We start from the raw sequence: 21,227 nt of genomic DNA, 5'->3' as shown, positions 1-21,227 counted from the left end.
ACTTCCCAAAAGAAGGGTGGTTTAACTGAATTAGTACTACAACTCACTATTCTTTAATATGTCAGTGAGAAAATACTCTTTCAATGACACTGATGAAAAACAGACACGGAAGAATGATAATCCACATTCACACAATTAAAAATCAAAACCAGCATCCAACCAAGAGTGAGACCAGCAACTCAGGGACCCTCGGAGGTTCATATCCTAAAAGAAAACCCAAGGCAGAAATGCAAAATTTCAGAAAAAGACAGACATTAAAGATAACAATATGTCATTAACTCCTTTACCCATCATAATTGTTAGTTTTAAAGTTACAAGACTGATTACTTATTGGAAAAATATTATTAATGTGTTTAAACTAAAATAACAAAATATCTACCCCCTTTCATCCTAATCCTATCCTATTCTTATGACTTTATGTTAATAGTTGGAGTATATCCTTCTAAGCTTTTCTATGTATATGTATACATATATTTAAATAGATGAAATATGTATAAACCATGGATTTTTTTTCCCCACAAATAGTATGTCTATATATACACACACCTCTCTATCCACTGCCTCCAGCTCTCACTGTTTCTCAGGGTTACACAGAGCCCACTGCATGCACACACCATAATTAATATAGGTATTCTACTAGTGCACAGGTAGTTAAGTTAATGTTCAGTTCAGTTCAGTCGCTCAGTAGTGTCTGACTCTTTGCGACCCCATGGACTGCAGCACACCAGGTCTCCCTGGCCATCATCAACTCATGTCCACTAAGTCAGTGATGCCATCCAACCATCTCATCCTCTGTCATCCCCTTCTCCTCATGCCTTCAATCTTTCCCAGCATCAGGGTCTTTTCCAATGAGTCAGTTCTTCGCATCAGGTGTCCAAAGTATTGGAGTTTCAACTTCAGCATCAGTCCTTCCGATGAACATTCAGGACTGATTTCCTTTAGGATGCACTGGTTGGATCTCTTTGCAGTCCAAGGGACTCTCAAGAGTCTTCTCCAACACCACAGTTCAAAACCATCAATTCTTTGGCTCTCAGCTTTCTCTATGGTCCAATTCTCACATCCATACATGACTACTGGAAAAACCATAGCTTTGACTAGATGGACTTTTGTCGGCAAACTAATGTCTCTGCCTTTTAATATGCTGTCTAGGTTGGTCATAATTTTCTTCCAAGGAGCAAGCGTCTTTCAATTTCATGGCTGCAATCACCATCTGCAGTGATTTTGGAGCCCCCAAAAATAAAGTCTGATACTGTTTCCATTGTTTCCCCATCTATTTGCCATGAAGTGATTGGACCAGATGCCATGATCTTAGTTTTCTGAATGTTGGGCTTTAAGCCAACTTTTTCACTCTCTTCTTTCACTTTCATCAAAAGGCTCTTCAGTTCCTCTTTGCTTTCTGCCATAAGGGTGGTATCATCTGCATATCTGAAGTTACTGATATTTCTCCCAGCAATCTTGATTCCAGCCCAGCATTTCACATGATGTACTCTGCATATAAGTTAAATAAGTAAGGTGACAATATACAGCCTTAACGTACTCCTTTCCCGATTTGGAACCAGTCCGTTGTTCCATGTCCAGTTCTAACAGTTGCTTCTTGACCTGCATACAGATTTCTCAGGAGGCAGGTCAGGTGGTCTGGTATTCCCATTTCTTGAAGAATTTTCCAGTTTGTTGTGATCCACACTTCAAAGTTATTGTTAGGTTATTGATAGTCAAAGTTATTGTTAGGTTCTCACAATTACAACTAAAAAAAATGCAAATCCTTGTTTACATGCCTGTGTACTTGTGTATTCCTATACGGCACATTATATAGAACTTACTCCCATAGCAAGTTGTAGCCCCGGAAGGTCTGGCCAAGTTCTCAAGAAGGACCCTAATCCACACTGGACTTGCCTTTGGATGTATGTTTTCATCCTTCTCAGACTCGTATTTTCTACTAACTCTGGTAATCTACTCATTTCACCCTTTGTGACAGTACCCTGCCCACAGTTTAGCCCAAGAAGGCTTTGAAAGTTCACTACCAACCCAGATACTGAATCAGCTAGAAAAAGCATTTTCATGCAGATGAGAAATGAAGGCGGAGGAGGAAGAAGAGAGGGACACAGACAGCACGGTACAACACAAGGCGGACCCCTGCCCTCCTATCAGCAGAGCGTTTATCAGCATCCCGGGGAGGCAGGCTCATCTGGACAGGCCTGCGCATGCGCCCAAAGCTCATAGCAACCTTATGTTTGCCAGTCCTGGGAAGAAACTCTCTCTTCTTGATAGACTAAGAAGCAGATAAAATGTGAAACTTTGAAAATTTCAAAAAGGAACGCAACGTCACAATATCATGACAGAGACCACAGGGTTACTGGCCAATGGCTTTTCCACCTTACCTTTCCTGGCTCCACTCCTAAGATCTAACATGCATTCTAACCAGAACTGGTTAGTTGGAAAGATGTAGAGAACCTTAATAATAAAGAGAAGCCCTGGTTAAAAGTCAAAAACTTACAGGAAAGGTGTGACGATTAAACTAGAGAGGCTACTTGGCTCTGGACACAGAATATGAGATTCAAGAAGAAAAACCTGGTTCCCACCCTCACTGTGCCACCTATGAACAACGGGAGCTGGACCAGTCACTTAGATCCACTGACCCTTACCTGGAGGAGAGACAATAACACCTGCCATCATCAACCTGACACCGATTGGCTGAGTTTCAAATGACATAATGCCAATACCGATACTGAGGTATCTGGAGAGAAACATGACTGTTTGCAGTCTTAAGACTACTAGCCATAAGTCACAAAAGGGAGGGATTAAGAAAGGTCTGGCTCAATGAAAATCAATCAGTGCTCATGGAAAGAACTCAAAAAAGTTGCCACAGAAAGTGTGACACGGGATCCAAACCATACTTCTACAACACTTGTGGCTCCAGGTCTGCTGAAAGAATCACTGTGAGCAACTACCACACACACACGCACGCACATGCGTGTGTACACACACAGGCACACACACACCCCTGAGGCATCCTCCTCAGGACAGACCAATTCAGGAACATAACGCATAACACAATCTACAACAGGGGTCCCCAATCAAGATCTAATGCCTGATGATCTGAGGGGGAGCTGATGTAATCATAATAGAAGTAGAGAGCACAATAAATGTAACGTGCTTGAATTATACCAAAACCATCCCCCTCCTCCCCTGTTCAGGGAGAAATTGTTTTCCACAAAACTGGTCTCTGGTGCCAAAAAGGTTAGGGACCACTGATCTACAAGACATGCTTCTTCAATGATCTGTGAAGACTGAAGAAGCAAATTCTGAAGCCAAATGGAAAGACTATGACATGACCTAAACTCAGTAATAAGAGAAAAGCCAGCACAAGACTTTCTTTTCCAAAGTAGTCTTGGTAGGTACAGAGCAAAGTTCCTCAGGCCCAAGGGAAAGTGTGTGTCTGATTAAGAAGGATGGTGTTGGGGGTGGGAGGGGTCCAAATCTGATGGTAGAGCAGACAACCAGGATCGCTTTCTCTACCTCAGGCATTCTTGGCAAGGAGCAAATCCTTGTCTTATGTGAACTTTTTCCAACCTACAATGGTCCGCAGGGTAGGAAGTCATGCCCAGGCCTGGAGGCGGCTTCTAAGACTTTTACTTCTAATGAAAGCAAAAATTTCCCTCGGGAAAATGAATTCACTAATCCAACTAATATCTGTCGACTACCCTTTATTTTCCATATTCACAAAAACTATTCATGTAATGAATGTCACAATAGGAGAGTCGAAGGCATTTGCCTTTAGAGAACGTGAACGTGGTCAGAGCTCCAGGGAGTGTCTTCCTGAGTAAATGATGTTAAAAGACCTTAAGGATAGGGAGGATTAGCAGGGTGAAGGCTCTGGGGTAATAGCATAGGCAAAGGTCCTGAGGTGAGAGAATGCAAAACACTTCTAAGAGTCCTAAGGAAGGTCTGTTTAAAGAACAGGGAAAGAGGGGAGAAAGGGAGCATGATGAGGTTTGCTATACTCATTCAGTTTCTTAGCCAAATAGAAATCACACTTAATAATAGTTGACTGGAAGACACTGGACAAACGTCTTAGGTGAGAGGTATAAGGAAATAGTACAAAACTTCTAATCACTCTCAGGGACCTTCAGGTATGCAATGCAGAATAAGAGGGCTGGCTGAGGTGAGCATTAGGCTGCTATTATGCTCAAACCACAGATTTTTAATGCATATGGGGATTTTAAGGTAAATGCATTAAATCATTTTAAAATCCCACAGGTAGTAAAATACTCTAGAATTGGCAAAAGGTTTAATGAAAAAAACTTCTAGGCATGAAGTCATTGCTCCCATGATGTGAAACTTCCAAGCCAAGAAATAGGATTATTATGACAAAAAGAATAACTCTAGCCGTTTAGAGTTGCTTTCTCTCCCCAGAAATCTAGGTGAGATAATAATTTATTGCTACTTAATCATCAGCAGAAAATAAGACATGGAAACATTTTTTAAAAGCAGCAAAACATTTTTCTATTTTAGGATATTCTCCAAGAGCTGGATCTTTCCCTAATATAGGTAACAAAAAGGTAAAAAGATCCGTGCAGAGGGTGGCCTCTGAAGCAGTGGAGCATGGGACTTTGCCAGCCCCTTCGGGTGGGAGCCAATGCACTCTGCCCGCCAGGGAATGAAAGCCAAGTAACCTTGACACTGACCCTGAGCTAGACCCTCCACCTGGCTCTCCCGGTCACAAAACAGTTTTCTTCTGTTTCCGGGAAGGCTGCCAGTTAGTCTGCCTCTGAGACCCCTAGCTAGATGGTTTTCCTGATGACAAAGAACAAAGGAAGGTGCAGAGAGGTTTTGTTTTTTGTCCCCCCACCCCGCCCCATTTTTGCTTGAAAAAGCACATGAAGGATGGAAAGATTATCTGGACTCACCAAGGTAATCTTGCAATGCTTTCTTGTACATTTTTCGTACATTTTGGTACTAGTGGTGAGCAGGGATTAGAACCCTGGGAGGGAAAGTGAAAGAGAACTTAAGAGAGACCTGGGGAAACAAATGTAAACAAAGACAGAGTCAGGGCTAAGCACCTGAAGGCAACAGAGGGCGGAAAAGCCAGTGAGGGGCCATGGGGCAGTTAAAGAAGAGAAAAAGCTCCAGGGCAAGAAGGAAGAAGAAAAAGATTGTGACAGGAAGGACACACAGGGTAAATATGGGTGGGATAGGGCCAAGAGTAGGAGGAGATGAGCTCAAAACCAATAACTCAAAATCAAGTGTTTACACACCTGTCTTTCGTTCCCAAACTACACGTACAAGCCCTGGCGTCTGAAGGCCAATCTGCAGAAATTGGAGAGAACTGCTGTGCAGAGACTTACCCCTATATCACCAAACCTTTCTCAGTACATCAGTGACTGCACTCTGTTAGACAAAACGAAGAAGTCTCCTAAACGCCTATATTTCATGAGCAGTATAGCCAACACGGCTAAACACACTCTCCGGAAGTCAGACTGACCCACTGGCTGGTTAGACTAACCTAACCTCTTATGCCTCAGGTTCCTCATCTGTATAGTAGATGTAATAACAGATCCCTCCTCAGAGAGCTGGTGCGAGGCCTACAAGAGATAACACATACGAAGGACTCAGAACAGTCCCTAGGACAGAGTGAGTGCTCAAAACCATGAGCTATTTTTATTATTTTAAAAAAGAAGAATTGCAGTCTGTAAGATCAAGGACTAAAGGCAAAAGGAGCTGAACATAATCACTGGGTTCTAGCTGAGAAGTTGTTTTCCTCAGGGGTGAGTTAATGATTCTGACAGTGCTATACACATACTGTGGAACTGAATAAGTAAATGCAAAGTGGGTAGAAGCCAGCTTTCTCACTGCTGGAGAGGAAACTTACAAATAAGCCAGGGGAGGGGGCTAGAACGGTCCATGTGGTAAGGATTAGAGCTGAAGACATCAGTAAGAATTCACGTTTAACGTAATGTATTGATGGTTATACATAAGGATACGTACAGACATATATAGTCACATAATTAATATACACATATATTTCCTAGCCATGTCAGCTGAGAGAGCCTAAAAGAAATGACACCCCAGGAGCAATGAGCACACCTCAGACCCAGAGCTTGGTTTCTGATATCATTCTCCAATAAAAAATAAAACAGGTCTCCTTGAAGAAACGGCTGATTCTAAGACTGGGATGAGAAATGTACAAAGTGAGTCCAGAACATCTTACAAGACGGGCTCAGACAAACACAACATTGGGGGCGTGTGAAAGGGACACAGGAGTCAAACAGAAGAGCTCCCAGTGATCAAAGCTGAAACAATCTGAGCAACAAAACACAAAAAGTAGCACTGTGTTGTATCCCCCAGTATAAATGAATATCCACAAGTCTATGCTGGTGTAAACAAAAGACTGAATACATTAATAAAGTGAAAGTCACTCAATTGTGCCCGACTCTCTGTAACCCCATAGACTATGGAAAAGTAGAATTCTCCAGGCAAGAATACTGGAGTGGGTTGCCATGCCCTCCTCCAGGGAATCTTCCCAACCCAGAGACAGAACTCAGGTCTCCCACATTGCAGGCAGATTCTTTACCAGCTGAGCCACCAGGAAAAGCCCAAAAATATTGGAGTAGGTAGCCTATCCCTTCTCCAGCAGATTTTCATGACCCAGGAATCAAACTGGGGTTTCTTGCATTGCAAGTGGATTCTTTACCAGCTGAGCTACCAGGGAAGTTCAAATTAATAAATGGAGAAGACAGATCTCGCATGCAGAAGAACTGTGTGAGAGGCTGTATCTCTTTCTAACACTGATGGCCAGAATCCATTGGCTGCTTCGTAGGAAGAGTTCCTGTCTTAAGTACTCTGTATCCTTTCAATATCCTCCCAGTCTCTCCATGTGTTGTTCCTGTTTTACAGGAACAAATTCCCAGCCAAATAAGGTGGGTAAATACTTCATCCTAAAAGAGGGGAGCAAAACAAAAGGCTTGTGCATAGTGACTTCTTTCCAACCAATACAGAATGGAAAGCAAGGGGGAAGAAAGAGACATTTGCCGTGAGATAGCTGAAAAATAACTACTTCATCCAGATGAGCAAGAACAACATCAACCACTATAAATCACTCTGACAGTATGTAATGAGAATGGTATTTTATCTCTTGTGACATTTCTCTCAAAACCTCATAAATTCAGTCTAACTAGGAGGGAAAATGTCAATCTAACCGCAAGGAAAATTCTAACAGAGAGGTGCCATGTGCGCGTGTGCTCCGTTGTGTTCGACTCTTTGTGACCCCAAGGACTGCAACCCACCAGGTTCCTCCATCTGTGGGGTTTCCCAAGCATGAATGCTGGAGTGGGGTGCCATTCCCTTCTCCAGGGGATCTTCACAACCCAGGGATTGAACCCGAGTCTCGTGTGCCTCTTGCATTGGCAGGCAGATTCTTTACCACTGGCATCACCTGGGAAGCACAATTAAAGGGGTATCCTAAAATATCCCTGACCAGTACTCCTCAAACCTATCAAGGTCACCAAAAACAAGAAAAGCCAAAAACTGTCACAGTCAATAGGAACCTAGGGAGATACTTCAACTGCAGGTAATGTGGTGTCCTGGATGGTCTTGGAATAGAATGGGGCCATTAGGTAAAAAGAAAAACAAGGAACTGTGACTAGACTATGAACTTTCACTAACAATGTGTTGGTTCGATGGTTATAACAAATGTGCATACTCGTGTTAAGAAGTTAATAACAAGGGGAACTGTGAGGAAGGTATATGGGAACTGGCTCAATTTCATATAAATCTAAAACTGTTTAAAACATTTAAAATGTCCAAAGGGGAGTGGGGGGAGCGGAGATGAACAAGAGGGTCCAACCTAAGTACTTAACAGAAACAGTCTCATTCATAACACAGGGAAAGAAGTAGGGGCCACACAGTACAGAGGTTAAGGCCTAGGTTAAATCCCTCTCTCACTTATTCATTGTATGGCCTTGGACATGTTCCTTAGTCTCTCTGTGTCTCAGACTCCTCATCTGTAAAATAGGAACAACACATGGAGCTACTAAGAGGATATTGAAAGGATACAGAGTACTTAACACAGGAACTATTCCTACGAAGCAGCCAATGAATTCTGGCCATTATTATTAGAAAGAGATATAGCCAATCACCAAAAATTATTTTTCAGGGACCTCACTAACTCATTATTCTGATTGCTCATAGTCTGAGACCGGAATTTTTATGCTATAAATAGGCCTCTAATGAAAAAACTTGCTGAGGCCCTCTACACTTTTCACCATTAGAATGGAGTTTCCACTGGGGATGACAGATGCTAGGATGCACCAAGAAGAGGAAACAGGCACTCAGATGGAGTCCTTCTTTCCTCACATCCTGCAAACCATCTCCTTCCCCAGGAAACAAGCCTAACTTCCACATTTCTAACAGCTGTTTGGGGCCCTTGCTCAGGGTGTTCACTGAATAATAAAGCCAAGCCAAATGAGGAAATAATCCCAAATTGTACAATCTCAGAATGCTAACAAGCTAAAAGCATTTGTCCCAAAGGTGATGCTGTACCTAGCTCCTCTTGTACTTCTGTCTATAGCCCTTTTACTGTGACAGAGACAACTGTAATGTGTGAGAGGGGGACAACTGGTCAGGATTCACGCACACCAGAGATTCCAACACTCTTTTAGAAACAGCAGCCCTGACAGCAAAATGGTGAAAAACCCAGGTCCTGGAGTCAGTTGGATCTGGGATCAAATAACAGACGTGTCATTAACTAGCTGCTTGATCTTAATCAAAGTGCCTCACTGTTCTGAAACCTCAGTTTACACACCTATAAAATCAGGACAATATCTCACAGCATGTCTGTAATAGTAAAAGAAAATACAAAATGCGGATAGCTTTGCACTAAAGCAAGCACACCTGGAACTGCAGCCAGCGGCAGTGGCCAGGCGGTGATGGTGGTGTCATCGTTTCTACCATCTCTGAGTCTGCAGGGTAATGGAGTGACAGAGTCCGGTTGTGACATTTGTTTGCCTCTCTCTAACATGTAGAGAACCTTAGGAGTTTTCTCAGGCAGCCAATTTTTCTTCTTTCTGAATCAATGATGATCAATGTTGTTTCATTCCTCCACTGTCAGAAAAGTATTAACCTCTGCTTGGGAGCCTACACTCTTCCCTTAAACACACAGTTTTGATTCAGGATTTCAGTGACTTCTAAAACTATCATTTCTAATTTTCTTTGTCCAGGGTGGATGTTTTAAAGATAATACTGGGCTCTTTTATCTGATGTACTGCACCTCCATTTCTTCTTTGGTTTTACTTTTAAAAAATATTAATTTCACACTATAGTCTTTAATTCTTCTAAGATTAGAGTTTTGAATCTTATTTTTGCTCTGTTCTTTACCCCTCTTCCTTTGCCCCATTTTTGTTACAATTACTCAGATTAATTTCAATTGGCCTGTTAGGTTAGTTGAGTTTGATGGAATGAACATTGATTGCAAACTCAATGAGAAGATCTTGTAATACTTTTCACTATAAAGTTTCCCAGATATTAAAAGAATCACAGCCATCTTCCTTGAACTCATCTCTCTTTTCTTTGATTTCCAATATCTTAGATTGCTACTATTTATATGTAACTAAAATCTTTACCAGTAACTAAAATCTAGTGTGACTATTTACAACTTCTGGGAAAAGATTACATGAATGACAATCATATCTGAATGTGTGATTTCAACCATTTAAACCATTGCTCTGGTACAGAGTTTTAGGAAATAAAACATGGCATTCCCAGAGGGAAGTGATGAGAGTCAATTAAAGAAAACAAAACAGAAACTATTTCAACATTAATTATAGAAGTCATTTTAAAAAGGAATAAAAAAGTAAGATTCCTGAAGAGAGAGTTTTAAACCTCTTTAAATAAAGTTAAGCATGCCTATGTATGATATTCTAATCTCAAATACATTTCAGAGAATGAAGATTCATGGTGTCAAGGCTCTATACGGTTAATATTACTTCTTCATAATCTCACTTCTGAATTCAATGACTATAATAAATCTGAACTAAGGAAAGCTTCCTTTTTCCATCTGGTTCAGATTTTATATATTATTCTAAGGAGATAGCATTTCATCATGAAAAATGTCAGCAGGAAGGAGAATGAATACAGGCAAACGTGTTTTCTTCTGTCATAGGAAGTGAGTTTCCCGATTCCCAAACAGTGGCAAGTTTAGGGATTATAGAAATAAACATAGTATGACTTCTTATTTATATCATTCTAGTACTAACATCAGAAATCCCTGTGTGCAAAGATTCTAGCATCTAAAAGCCTTGGAAGTTGAATTCCTTGCAACTGAAGGAATTCTCATTTTAGCCAGATAACGTAGAAGGTTCTGATATTGCACAAAGCCTAAACCGGGCATACTCAGGATTAGAAGTCACAGCACATTCAGATACTTTTTGAAATTCATGAAGAACACTAGCCATTTGTGGTCCAAGACACCAGACACCAATCTTTCATCTTGACTGTTTCATCTGTATTTCCACATTTTGCCTTCTTTTAAGTTCTTTCATCCTTTGAAAGGTTGATTAGATCCATCCATATTCAGAAGTACAGTAAAGACTGTTATCTTGGGATTTGGGAACCTGTATCAAATGCAAGCCTTGCTCTATGCTTTACATTAAAAACTGAAAAACCAAACAATAGTTGAGTATTTTCCTTTTCATATTTAAGCCCAGTAGTGATTCCCCACCCCCACCCCCCTCACCCTTGGACTGCAAAACTGAAGACATCTGTCCTAAAACAGGATGTTTACTTCTTAGAGTGTCACTGAATTCCTGCCGTCTGTTTCCCACCTGAAATCACAAGAACACAGATTCACAGCAAAGGAAAACAATGGGCATTTTGCTGCTCCTTGTCTGACCCCACAACACAATGCTTTAGCCCATCTCTTTATCATGATCATAGAGAGTGGTTCTGATGTCACGATTAATAACAAGCAAACCAAAGAAGCTGTCTATTTTTTCTTTCCTATTTTTATCAAAACAAGTTACATAGTCTTTCCAACAGAAACAAGCAGTCAAGGTTACCTCTCAATCAATCAATATAATATTTGGATCATATCTCTGTTTCTGATGCTCATTTTTTAAAATTAATTTAATTACTTTAATTGGAGGCTAATTATTTTACAATATTGTGGTGGTTTTTGCCATACATTGACATGAATCAGCCATGGGTGTACATGTGTCCCCCATCCTGGACCCCCCTCCCACCTCCCTCCCCATCCCATCCCTCAGGGTCATCCCAGTGCACCGGCTTTGAGTGCCCTGTTTCATGCATTGAACTTGGACTGGTGCTCACTTTCATTTTTAAGAAGATGAGAAGAAAACTAGATAAATTATCCTGGGCTTCCCTGGTGGCTCAGGTGGTAAAGAATCTGCCTGCAATGCAGGAGACCCGGGTTCGATCCCTGGGTTGGGAAGATCCTGGAGGAGGAAATGGCAACCCACTTCAGTACTCTTGCCTGGAAAATCCCATAGACAGAGGAGCCTGGGCGGGTGGAGGTGGGGGTTCTAGGCACCATTAAACTTGAAAGAATCTCAGAGCACTCATTTTTCAGGTAAAGAGACTGAAACTGAGAGAGGTGAAGTGAATAGGTCAAATGGGTGGCAGGTGACAGTGACAGATGAGGACTTGAATCTGAGTCCTCCAGTCTCGTTCCCTGGGGCCTGTCATTTTCCGTAAGGCTGGCTCCACAACCTCCTCAGCACTGGATTCACCAATTATAAGAAGAGACACGAGGGGCTTCCCTGGTGGTTCAGTAGTTAACACTGCATACTTCCAACCCAAGCGGCATGGGTTTGATCCCTCATCAGGGAACTACGATCCCACATGCCATGTGACCAAAATAAAAATAAAAAATACATTAAAAATAGCACAGATTTATTATTGAATACTTAAAAAAAAAAAAAAGAAGGGACATGAATAAGTAAATTTCCAGACAAGTGTGGTATTATTTTTACATATATTTAGATATCCATAAATAAAGACAGTTTTCACTTGAGGATATAGCCTCCTCGCTATTGCAGCAGGGTTTCTCACCCAGGCACTACTGATGTTTAGGGTCAGGTAATTCTTTGCTGTAGAGGGGAAAGAGGGCTGTCTTGCGCACGGCAGCGTGTTTTGAAGCAGTCCTGGCCTCTGCCCACTAGAGGCCAGAGCATCTCCCCACCAAGTTGAGACAACCCAAAATTTTCCAGATATTGCCAAACGTCCTCTGGGGGCAAAACTCCCTCACTGAGAACTGCCATGTAGCTGTATCTCCCACACATCAATCAGCCATTGGGGTGTCTTCAGTCCCTGCTACACGTCAACTGCCACAGCTCTGGGATAATCAACGAACTTCCCATGTGTTACAAGTGGGATGGAGAAGCTGCTTCTCTGAATTCATCTCAGAAAGACGAAGCAGGGAGCTTATCGAGTTATAGAAATGATCAGACAGGTAGCATGTGAAAAACAGAACAAAAAAATAATGCTGAAGTGAGATGAAAAATAATGAAAGGAGAAGTGGTAGACGGGGTGGGGGGTGATGGGGGGAGGAGAAGCAATAAGAAAGACAGAAGAAAGGGAAATGGGAAGAAGAAAGAGGTCAGCAGAGAGAAGGGATTTTCACATTCCGGTATTTGCAGGACAGAGCGACCCATTATATGAAAAAGTGGCATATTTTCGTCAGGCATAATTTTTTTTTTAAGGCAACTCAGTCTGAGGAAGAGGGTCAAGAACTTTCTACCAATTCACTGTGAGGCTTTAGGAAAAGACCATTGTCCCCGGATGATGGACCCCTCAGGGGAGCTCTCTGTGAAGGCTCTTTGTTAAGGCCTCATATGCCTAAAACTGTAAAGCCCCTTAAAACAGCTTATCCTGGAGTCTCACCCATGACTACTGTTCCTGGTGTACAATGAATCCAAATGAAGGTTTATAATAGGTCTTTAAAAGCCTGAGCATGACTCTTCACATTCAGGGTACAAATCAATTTTCTTTAACTGCTACTTCCCAGAAACCTATTTCATCTCAAAACACCCCCTGGGAAACAGAAAAGCTCTGGATACTTTTCATATTGTTACTCCCCTCAGAGTGTTCAGATGGCTAGTTAAACGGTAGCTCTAGATATGATGAGATTCCAAAATACATAGATGACAACATGCTTATTTCTGAATCTGGTCACAGGTGTAGGTTACATTTGATAAGCTAGCCACTCAGTTTGTACAGTATCTCTTCTTTCATGTATGTTTTAAAGCACTCATTATAAAACCATTCCTTTTTTAAAAATTGTTATTTCCATAGGTTTTCATGGTCAAACAAAATTAACAGTAACAAAACCCCTCTAATCCTGCGATCCTCAAACTTTAATAAAAGGCGAAGAAATCACTTGAGGATCTTGTTAGAATAGATTTTAATCTAGATCTGGGGCGAGGCCTGAGATTCCACATTCCTAAGAAGTTCTCGGGCGATGCTGAGATGGCTGGTCCATGGACCACACGTTGAGTAAGAAGGCCGTTAAGTCTCATGTGGGACTAACCATTGAATCTAATCAGAGTCTGCCATGCATATCAGTGAACAGGGAAATATGTGTGAATGAGAAGTGGAGAGCACGTGGTCATGAAGGATGTAGGGCTGGGCAGCGGCTTTTGGACTGGGCACAACAACGACATAATAAAGAAATACAAGAGGAGTGCTCACTTCGGCAGCACATACACTAAAATTGGAATGATACAGAGATTAGCATGGCCCCTGCACAAGGACGACACGCAAATCCGCAAAGCATTCCATACTTCTGAGAGGGGATATAGGTATACCTGTGGCTGATTCATGTTGAGGTTTGACAGAAAACAACAAAATTCTGTAAAACAATTACCCTTCAATAAAAAATAAACTAAAAAAAAAAAAAGAAGAAGAAATACAAGAGGAAAAAAGAAAGAAAGAAAATCGTAAGCCTAATCCATCTCCTCAATTTACCTATCTGATTATGCTGCTTCCCTCCTGCGAAAAGTTTAGGGCTGACTGCCCATTTAACCAGGGAAAGTCCAAACTCTCTAGTGAGAAGTTCAACCCTTTCATGATAGCTTCAGCTCAACTACCCTCACCCAACATGTACACAGTGAAGCAGCCACCCCGATTCCGTGGTGCTCCCCCAAATGTCATGTATACAACATTGCCCTGATTTGGTCCCACTGCCCCCTCTTCCTAAATGGCTCTACCATCCAAATCTTCGCCCTCCTTCAAAGCCTGCTTCAGATGTCATCTCTTCAGGCTTCTTTGGTGGACCAGTGGTCAAGAATCCGCCTTGCAAGGCAAGGAACACTCGTTCAATCCCTGGTCCGGGAAGACCTCACCTGCTGTGGGGCAACTAAGCCCACGCACCACAAATGCTGGGCACACGCTCTAGAGCCCATGGTCCTAACAAGAGAAGCCACCACAGTCAGAAGTTCATGTGCCTCAACTAGAGAGGAGCCTCCACTCACTGCAACCAGAGAACACCTGCGTGCAGCAACAGAGACCCAGCACAACCAAAAATAAATATTAAAAAAAAAAATCACCTCTTCCAAGGAGCACCCCCAAGCCTTCTAGGAATAAGGTAGTAGTTTTACTCACCACACGCTGCACTCAGCATTCAAACACCTATTCTGGTGTGTTTGGTTTTCTGGAAGGTTATGGCCCAACCAATGAAATTAAGAAACTATCTGAAACCTAACTCAAGAGTTAAAAGAGTACCCAGTTTTCTCATCTTTCCATCCCTGGCTCCTAGAGAAAGGAGTCCGTCATCCAACCCTCTGAAGAATTAAAAATTCCGTCGGATTACCTCCCCAGTCTTTTGATCCTACAATGAAACCATGAGTGATTTCAGCACCCTGGCATATAGCCACCGACTCAAGAACCCTGGTGGCTCAGCTGGTAAAGAATCTGCCTGCAGTGCAGGAGACCTGGGTTCAATCCCTGGGTTGGAAAGATCCCCTGGAGGAGGGCATGGCAACCTATTCTAGTATTCTCACCTGGAAAATCCCCAGGAACAGAGGAGCCTGGTGGGCTACAGTCCATGGGGTCGCAAAGAGTCGGACACAACTGACCGACTAAGCACAACAGTAACAACTCAAGAACCTCATTCCTTCAGCAGCCTGTACCCCTGCATCATGGATTTTTCTTCAGTGGCTGCCGGATCATTTTCATCAGGATAAACCCTCTTTGTAAACAAACACACAACAAAAAGAACATGCCTTGCCTCTTCCTCCACCCCATTTCTCTATTCCCCTTTACAATGAAACTCCCAAGGGGAGTTAGTAGACTTGCCCTCCCCACTTCCTCCCCTTCGATCCTGTCTTGACCCCACATCTCCATTCACCAAAACGGCGCTTGTCAAGGGTGCCAAAGACTGAAGTGGGGCAGAAGCAGGAGTCACTTCCCAGACCCCTCTCACCTGATGCCTGGGCAGCATTAGACACAGTTGGTCACTCTCCCTCTGAAACCCCTTTTGTACTTATCTTCTGGAACACAGCTTCTTTCTTCTCTGTGCCCACGCCTGTTCCTTTCCAGTCTCCTCTGCTGGACCCTCCATTTTCCTAACTGGAGGGAACCAAGCCTCAGTCTTTGGACTTTTCCCCTCTCTACCTACCCTTCAACTCCACGAGGTCATATCCGGCCCCATAGCTTTAAATGCCATGTATAAACTAAGGATGCCCAAATGTCTACCAGTCCAGACTTCTTGGAAACTAGACTCACCCAATTACTTCGAAATCAATACACCTAAGATGAAATTATTGACACAAGCTCCCCTCCAAGCCAGCTCCTCCCACCAGACTTTCTCGTCTCATGAAGCCGGAGCTCTGGTCTATCAGGCGCTCACACACAACCCGTGGAGGCGTCCGTGCCTCCTCCGTCTCACTTGCCGCATCCACTGCATCTGTGCATCCTTTCAGCAACACCTTCAAGAGCTCTGCAGAGGTGGTTACTACTGCCTGCTGGTACTCCCACGACAAGGATGGCTGCTGTTACTACTCAAGTCTGTGCTGCCATCACCCCTTGCCTGAACCCGTGAAAGGGTCCTAACCGGGCTCCTCGCTGCCACTCTTGCCCCATCTCCAGTGTCATCGTCTATTTTCCACACAGAGTCAGAGTAGCTCTTTTAAATAAGGCAGGCCATACCACTATTCTCCTAAAGCCTTACAAGTCTTTCTTATATTCCTTAGAATGAAATTCAACATGCTTCCCCAGACCCTTGAGTCTACATGTGACGAGGGGCCCCGCCACCCTCCAGATCTCCTGCCCCAGCACTTGCCACTTCCTTCAAGCGGCGGCAGTCTCGCCCACTTCTCTACTTTTTCTTGAACACTATTCCTGCCACAGGGCCCCTTCCATAGTCTCCCTTTCTGGACATTCACAAGGCCTCACCTGCACTATATTCAGGATTCTGCTCCAATGTGCCTGGATCAGACAAGAAAGCCCTTTTCTGACACCTTATGTGACTCAAACTCCATTGGAATCTAGCCCTCTTGCACTACTTCATTCATTTTTGTGTGGATTCTCTGTCTCTCTCTCTCTACTAAAACATAACCTTCATAAGAACTGGGACTTACTTATTTTGTTATAGCCGCATCCCTTAGCACAGGGCCTGGCAAACAGTGGGTGATCAATACCTTTTTACTGGATGAATAAATGGATATCATTTTAGATGGTCAAAAAATAATTCTATGACTTTATGCATTATGGAGAAAAACCATGACAACATTCCAAAGGGACTTTAAAACTCTACTAAATTATAGTCTTTTAAGATAATAAGTCCTGACAGAGAGCTTGGAACGCAGAGGAGAGGCACACTCACTTCCTGATCACCGTCTTGGACTCTGATGAACTTTGGCCTCCATCTTCTTCACAGTTTGGGCTTGTCAGGTTCCCATACCTTTTTAGATAAAAACAAACACACAAATATGTAAACAAAAAACACAGTCGGTGGTGCCGGAAAGCAATTCTATTCTATCTCAACTACAAGATAAGAGTTACACTTTTCAGGAGTATTTAAGGAAAGTAACATTTGTGAAATAGCATCCAAAAATGATACTGTATTTTTTATATTTATTTAATGGGTATATATGTGTATATATATATATATATATACAAAAATAATTGTGTATATATACATTTTCCATATATATATGCAGAATTTGTATCTGTATGCATATACACACACACATATATTTACTCCAACAGAAAAGCGATTTAACGACGAATCACACCACTTAAAACTTTCTCTTACTACTCAACATTTCTTTGAATATTTTAGATGAACTTGGGCTTTTCCTCTCAGCAGGAGAATCAGTCATTACATGAGGCACAGATGGGAGAATCCTCCTGAGTTCTGGAGCATCAACCCCTCACCCCTGCCCCTCTCTGTATCCGCTGAAGGAACACGTGGCTTTGCTTCTCAGCCTTCATGCCGGCACCACATGTGGGCACAAGCTGATCACTCCATGCTCTGCATATGAGTCTCGTCTCCTTGAGGATAAGTTCTACTGAAGCAGCGTTACGGGAATGGTTCTGAGCCCGCAGGTTAGGCTGAGACAGGGATAAGGACTGAAGAACAGACTCCTCATGTCTCAACAACCATGAGAGCAGCAGTGTGTACACTGAGGCTGGTCCAGGCTTCCCCAGCCACTTGGGGAGGGTGACACAGGGGCGCAAAGCAACCGGTGCTTAAATTGTAAAATCTCTCTCACTACAAACTCAAAACTTGCTCAATAATGGATCGCTCCCTAGTCACACTGTTAGGTGTCCTTCCAACTCCATAGGTAATGCAAGTCTATTTCATACAGAAATATGTTTCATTTGGCTCAGAGTATACATTTAGTAAATTCACTTCAAAGTCTTAAGGAGTACCCTATGTTATTCACTTAGAACACCTAGACTATTTCTGCAGTTTCTCTTCCCGCCAGTGGAGCATTCAGAGATTGCTTGGAGTTTCACAAGCTGGCGATCTGTCCCAAAGTTCTGGTAACAGAACTTCTATAACTGGCAGGGTTTACATTTTTAAAGAGCACATTTTTGTCTTCCACTAATGGGATTAAGGGCCCCAGGACCCTTATGGTTCCTCGTTCTGAGGATTTACAAGTCCTTTAAAACATAAAAGCCCGCCATCTGGTTTGACCGAATGCCAGTCCATCTGGTCTCCCCATCGCCCTATCCCGGGAGGTTCCAGTGTACGCCCTTAGGCTTTAGCCTCCCCCCTCCTCCCTTCCACCTGCTCCTTTCTCGAGCTCATCAGCCTTATGGACTTCTTGGCCTCCCAAAGATATTTTCCACTGGCCTCTGCCCTCCCTGTTCCTCTTCATTCTGCACCTGCTATTTAGAGGCTCCCAGGGTTACCCTTTGCTTTCCCTGAGATAAGAACCAGGCAGATTAAGACTAATGCAGGCCCCCCGTGAGCAAGGCAGGGCTCAGGAATGAGGTTCCTAGTAAATAAACAGAGTGGGATTTCTTGGCTCTCTCTTTGGCCACCATCATAGCGAACCCTGCCCTCATGTTCCCTCACAACAGACTCTGTGGTTTATTTAAGTAGGAAAGATGAGGTGAGTGCAGTGAAGAGGGGGGCCACCATGCCACGCCACCCCTTTGACCAGACTGACCCATCAACTCTTGCCCGCCAGCCCTCAGTGACTAAATGTGGGATTTTGTTTTCGTCACATTCTGTGCTCCTTCGTTAATCCTCTTTCTGGTTATCCTGGAAACCACCAACTAGAAGCTCTGAGAGATAGAAATAAAAGGGGAGAAAAGACTTTACAAGGGAAAGATACACATTCTCTTGCTCCTGATATTCTTTCCAGAGATGATGTTTATACTAAAAATCCCCTAACCTTCCTATCCCATGTCTTTACTTAGCGTCTCATATTCAGCTGCTCTTTCTCTACACTTCGCAGACCCATAACTGAAAGGGTGGTTGGGATAACATGAACACCCATCACAGTTCTGTTCCCAGATGATGCCACAGGTGCAGTCAGATGGGTCATGGACTAAGCAACTGACAATGGTGAGTGAGCGAAGTTCTCTTTCTTTAGTGAACCTGGTACCATCTGCTCAGAAGACCACTCAGATACTCCTCCCCACCAGCAGAGAATCTAGAGGCTCATAATCAGGACCAGCATGATTGGTTGGTAAAAACTCAGAGACCAATGAGAACCATCAATAACAAGCCTCGCGTGTGTTGGCACACGTGGTCCAGGTACTTGGGCTCAAAGGCTGCAATATGCCTAACTCTTCTCTGCCCAACCCACCAGGAAATCCTTTCAGTTCTGCCTTTATAACATATCCTGAATCCTAGCACTTCTCATCACTTCCACTCTGGCTCACAATGCTGCCATCTTTGGCTGAGATCAATGCAACAACCACTTAACTCCTCTCCTGGCTTCTGCCAAGTGATGCTGTTCATTCCACTGCTCGGCTCAAAACCCTCCTCCGGCTTCCACTCTTCTCCACCCTGAGAAAAGGTCCATGTCTTACCTGTCTCCCAAGGCCCTAAGTGACCTGCCACTTGATATCTCTGACTACATTTCCTACACTCACTCAGTCCCCTCTGACCTCACTGGCTCCTCCCCACATCAAGCATCCTCCTGCCTCAGAATCTCTGCACTTGCTGTCAACTGCTTCCCAGGCCCACTCTAATGGCACACTCCCTGGGCTCCTGCAGGCCTCAACTCCGACATCACTTTATCAGTGAGGCCTTCCCTGACCATTCTATGTAAAAGAAACACTAACACCACTGCTTTATTCTCTTCCACAGCTTTGAATATCTTCCAGCATACTGTACAATTAATATAGTTGTTAACTGTCCATTAGAACATAAAGCCCATAAGAGCAGGACTTCTGTCTCTTTAGAGCTTAAAACAGTGCCTAGCACCAATAGGAATGTTGATGACTATTTCTAGTGGGGTTCCCTAAGTAGACATGAAAATGAACTTCCTAACAACTAGGTTCAAAATTGTCTCTATAAAGGCATCATGTGACTTTTTACTTATACACATGCCTTAACCTGTCCGTGCCTTCATTTCTAACAATCTAGGAGGATAAAAAAGCTTTAGGACAGCTGGGATCATTACAGAAAATCTAAAATTAAAATGCAAAAGTAATAAATTAGATTTTAAAGCTGAGATCTTGAAGGCATAAGCAGTATAAAATGCAAAATAATGTATGTATATAGTTTTACAGAGGAGACCTTTAGAAGCAAGATAAAATTAAAAAGCCAACAACCCTCTGGAATTTAACAGACTAGGGAGAGGATAATTATTTGCCCCTGCACTTTTCTTATCATTAAGGAGAATTAAATCTTACAGAAAAGAAACTAGACCAGAATTGGAAATAAGTTCTCTTTAATGTTCAAGCTAGGTCATTTGAGAGTTAAGAGTTAGTTTTATGAGATTAAGAGAGTTTCTTTGATGTTTCCTGGACCCTCTCATAGCTTCCCATCAAAAACCAAAGTCAAGTTCAATTCATTTACTCCAGGGGAGTAAATAAAGGGTGTGTGTGTGTGTGTGTGTGTTTAATTAATGAGTAGCTACAGACAAACCTGTCAACAATGTCACCTCCAAATTCTGCAAAACCTCCCTAGGATTTAAGATCAAAGCTCCAACCTCTTAAGAAGGCTTACCATTGAGAAACTGCCTTTCTTTAAATGGTAATTCAAAAAACTTAAATTAAAATACAAATTAGCAGAATAACTTCTGACACGGTTTACTCTATAGTCACAAGGCAAAAGAAAGAACTGTGAATGTCTTCTAAAGTATAAATTATTTACTGTTACCTAGAAATGACTAGAAAAAGAGAAAAAACTCATGCTTAATTGGTTGCTAATATTTAAACAAGAAACAGTTATTTCCAAGGGGAATGGATGTATTGTTTGGAGCCTATCTGGGCAGAAAAAAATGTTTAATATGTGTTTGAAAGGAGGACCAGGGACACCTGTAGTTCAGAGAAATCTTAAGATAAGGTTAACCCCGGGACAGCCCTTCTGGTGGGGGGACGGGGGCGGCTTTCTAACCTCTACTCCTTAACAGAAAAGTCTCAGCAACATCAGACCAGGATGGGGATAATCCTGAAGAACATTTCAGGCTCCACTTGATTATGGCAAGTGATCCCTTGATAACAGCAGTTAAAAATTACTGAGAGCTCACTACAGGCCAGGCACTGTGCTAAGCACATCACATGGATTGTTTCCTTTGGATGGATGG

General features: G+C 42.7%; 1 protein-coding gene and 1 non-coding gene across 9 annotated transcripts in view; one reads left to right on the top strand and one right to left on the bottom strand.

Annotated features, from left to right (window-relative positions):
* RGL1 (ral guanine nucleotide dissociation stimulator like 1) overlaps positions 1-21,227 on the bottom strand; it is a 270,331-nt gene that overhangs the window by 53,052 nt on the left and 196,052 nt on the right. For all 8 annotated transcript variants that reach the window (XM_061160903.1, XM_061160907.1, XM_061160904.1 and 5 more), the window contains one exon: positions 16,835-16,912. In XM_061160903.1, the coding sequence (XP_061016886.1) occupies positions 16,835-16,912 (78 nt within the window). The remainder of the gene's footprint in view (positions 1-16,834; positions 16,913-21,227) is intronic.
* Positions 13,694-13,797, top strand: LOC133069796 (U6 spliceosomal RNA). The gene has a single exon (XR_009696009.1). It is a non-coding gene; the product is annotated as a U6 spliceosomal RNA (small nuclear RNA).

This window comes from Dama dama, chromosome 14 (assembly GCF_033118175.1).
Source record: "Dama dama isolate Ldn47 chromosome 14, ASM3311817v1, whole genome shotgun sequence".
In the NCBI taxonomy this organism is placed as follows: Eukaryota; Metazoa; Chordata; class Mammalia; order Artiodactyla; family Cervidae; genus Dama; species Dama dama.
The sequence above is the reverse complement of the archived record's forward strand: the minus strand, read 5'-3'. Positions and strand labels throughout refer to the sequence as shown.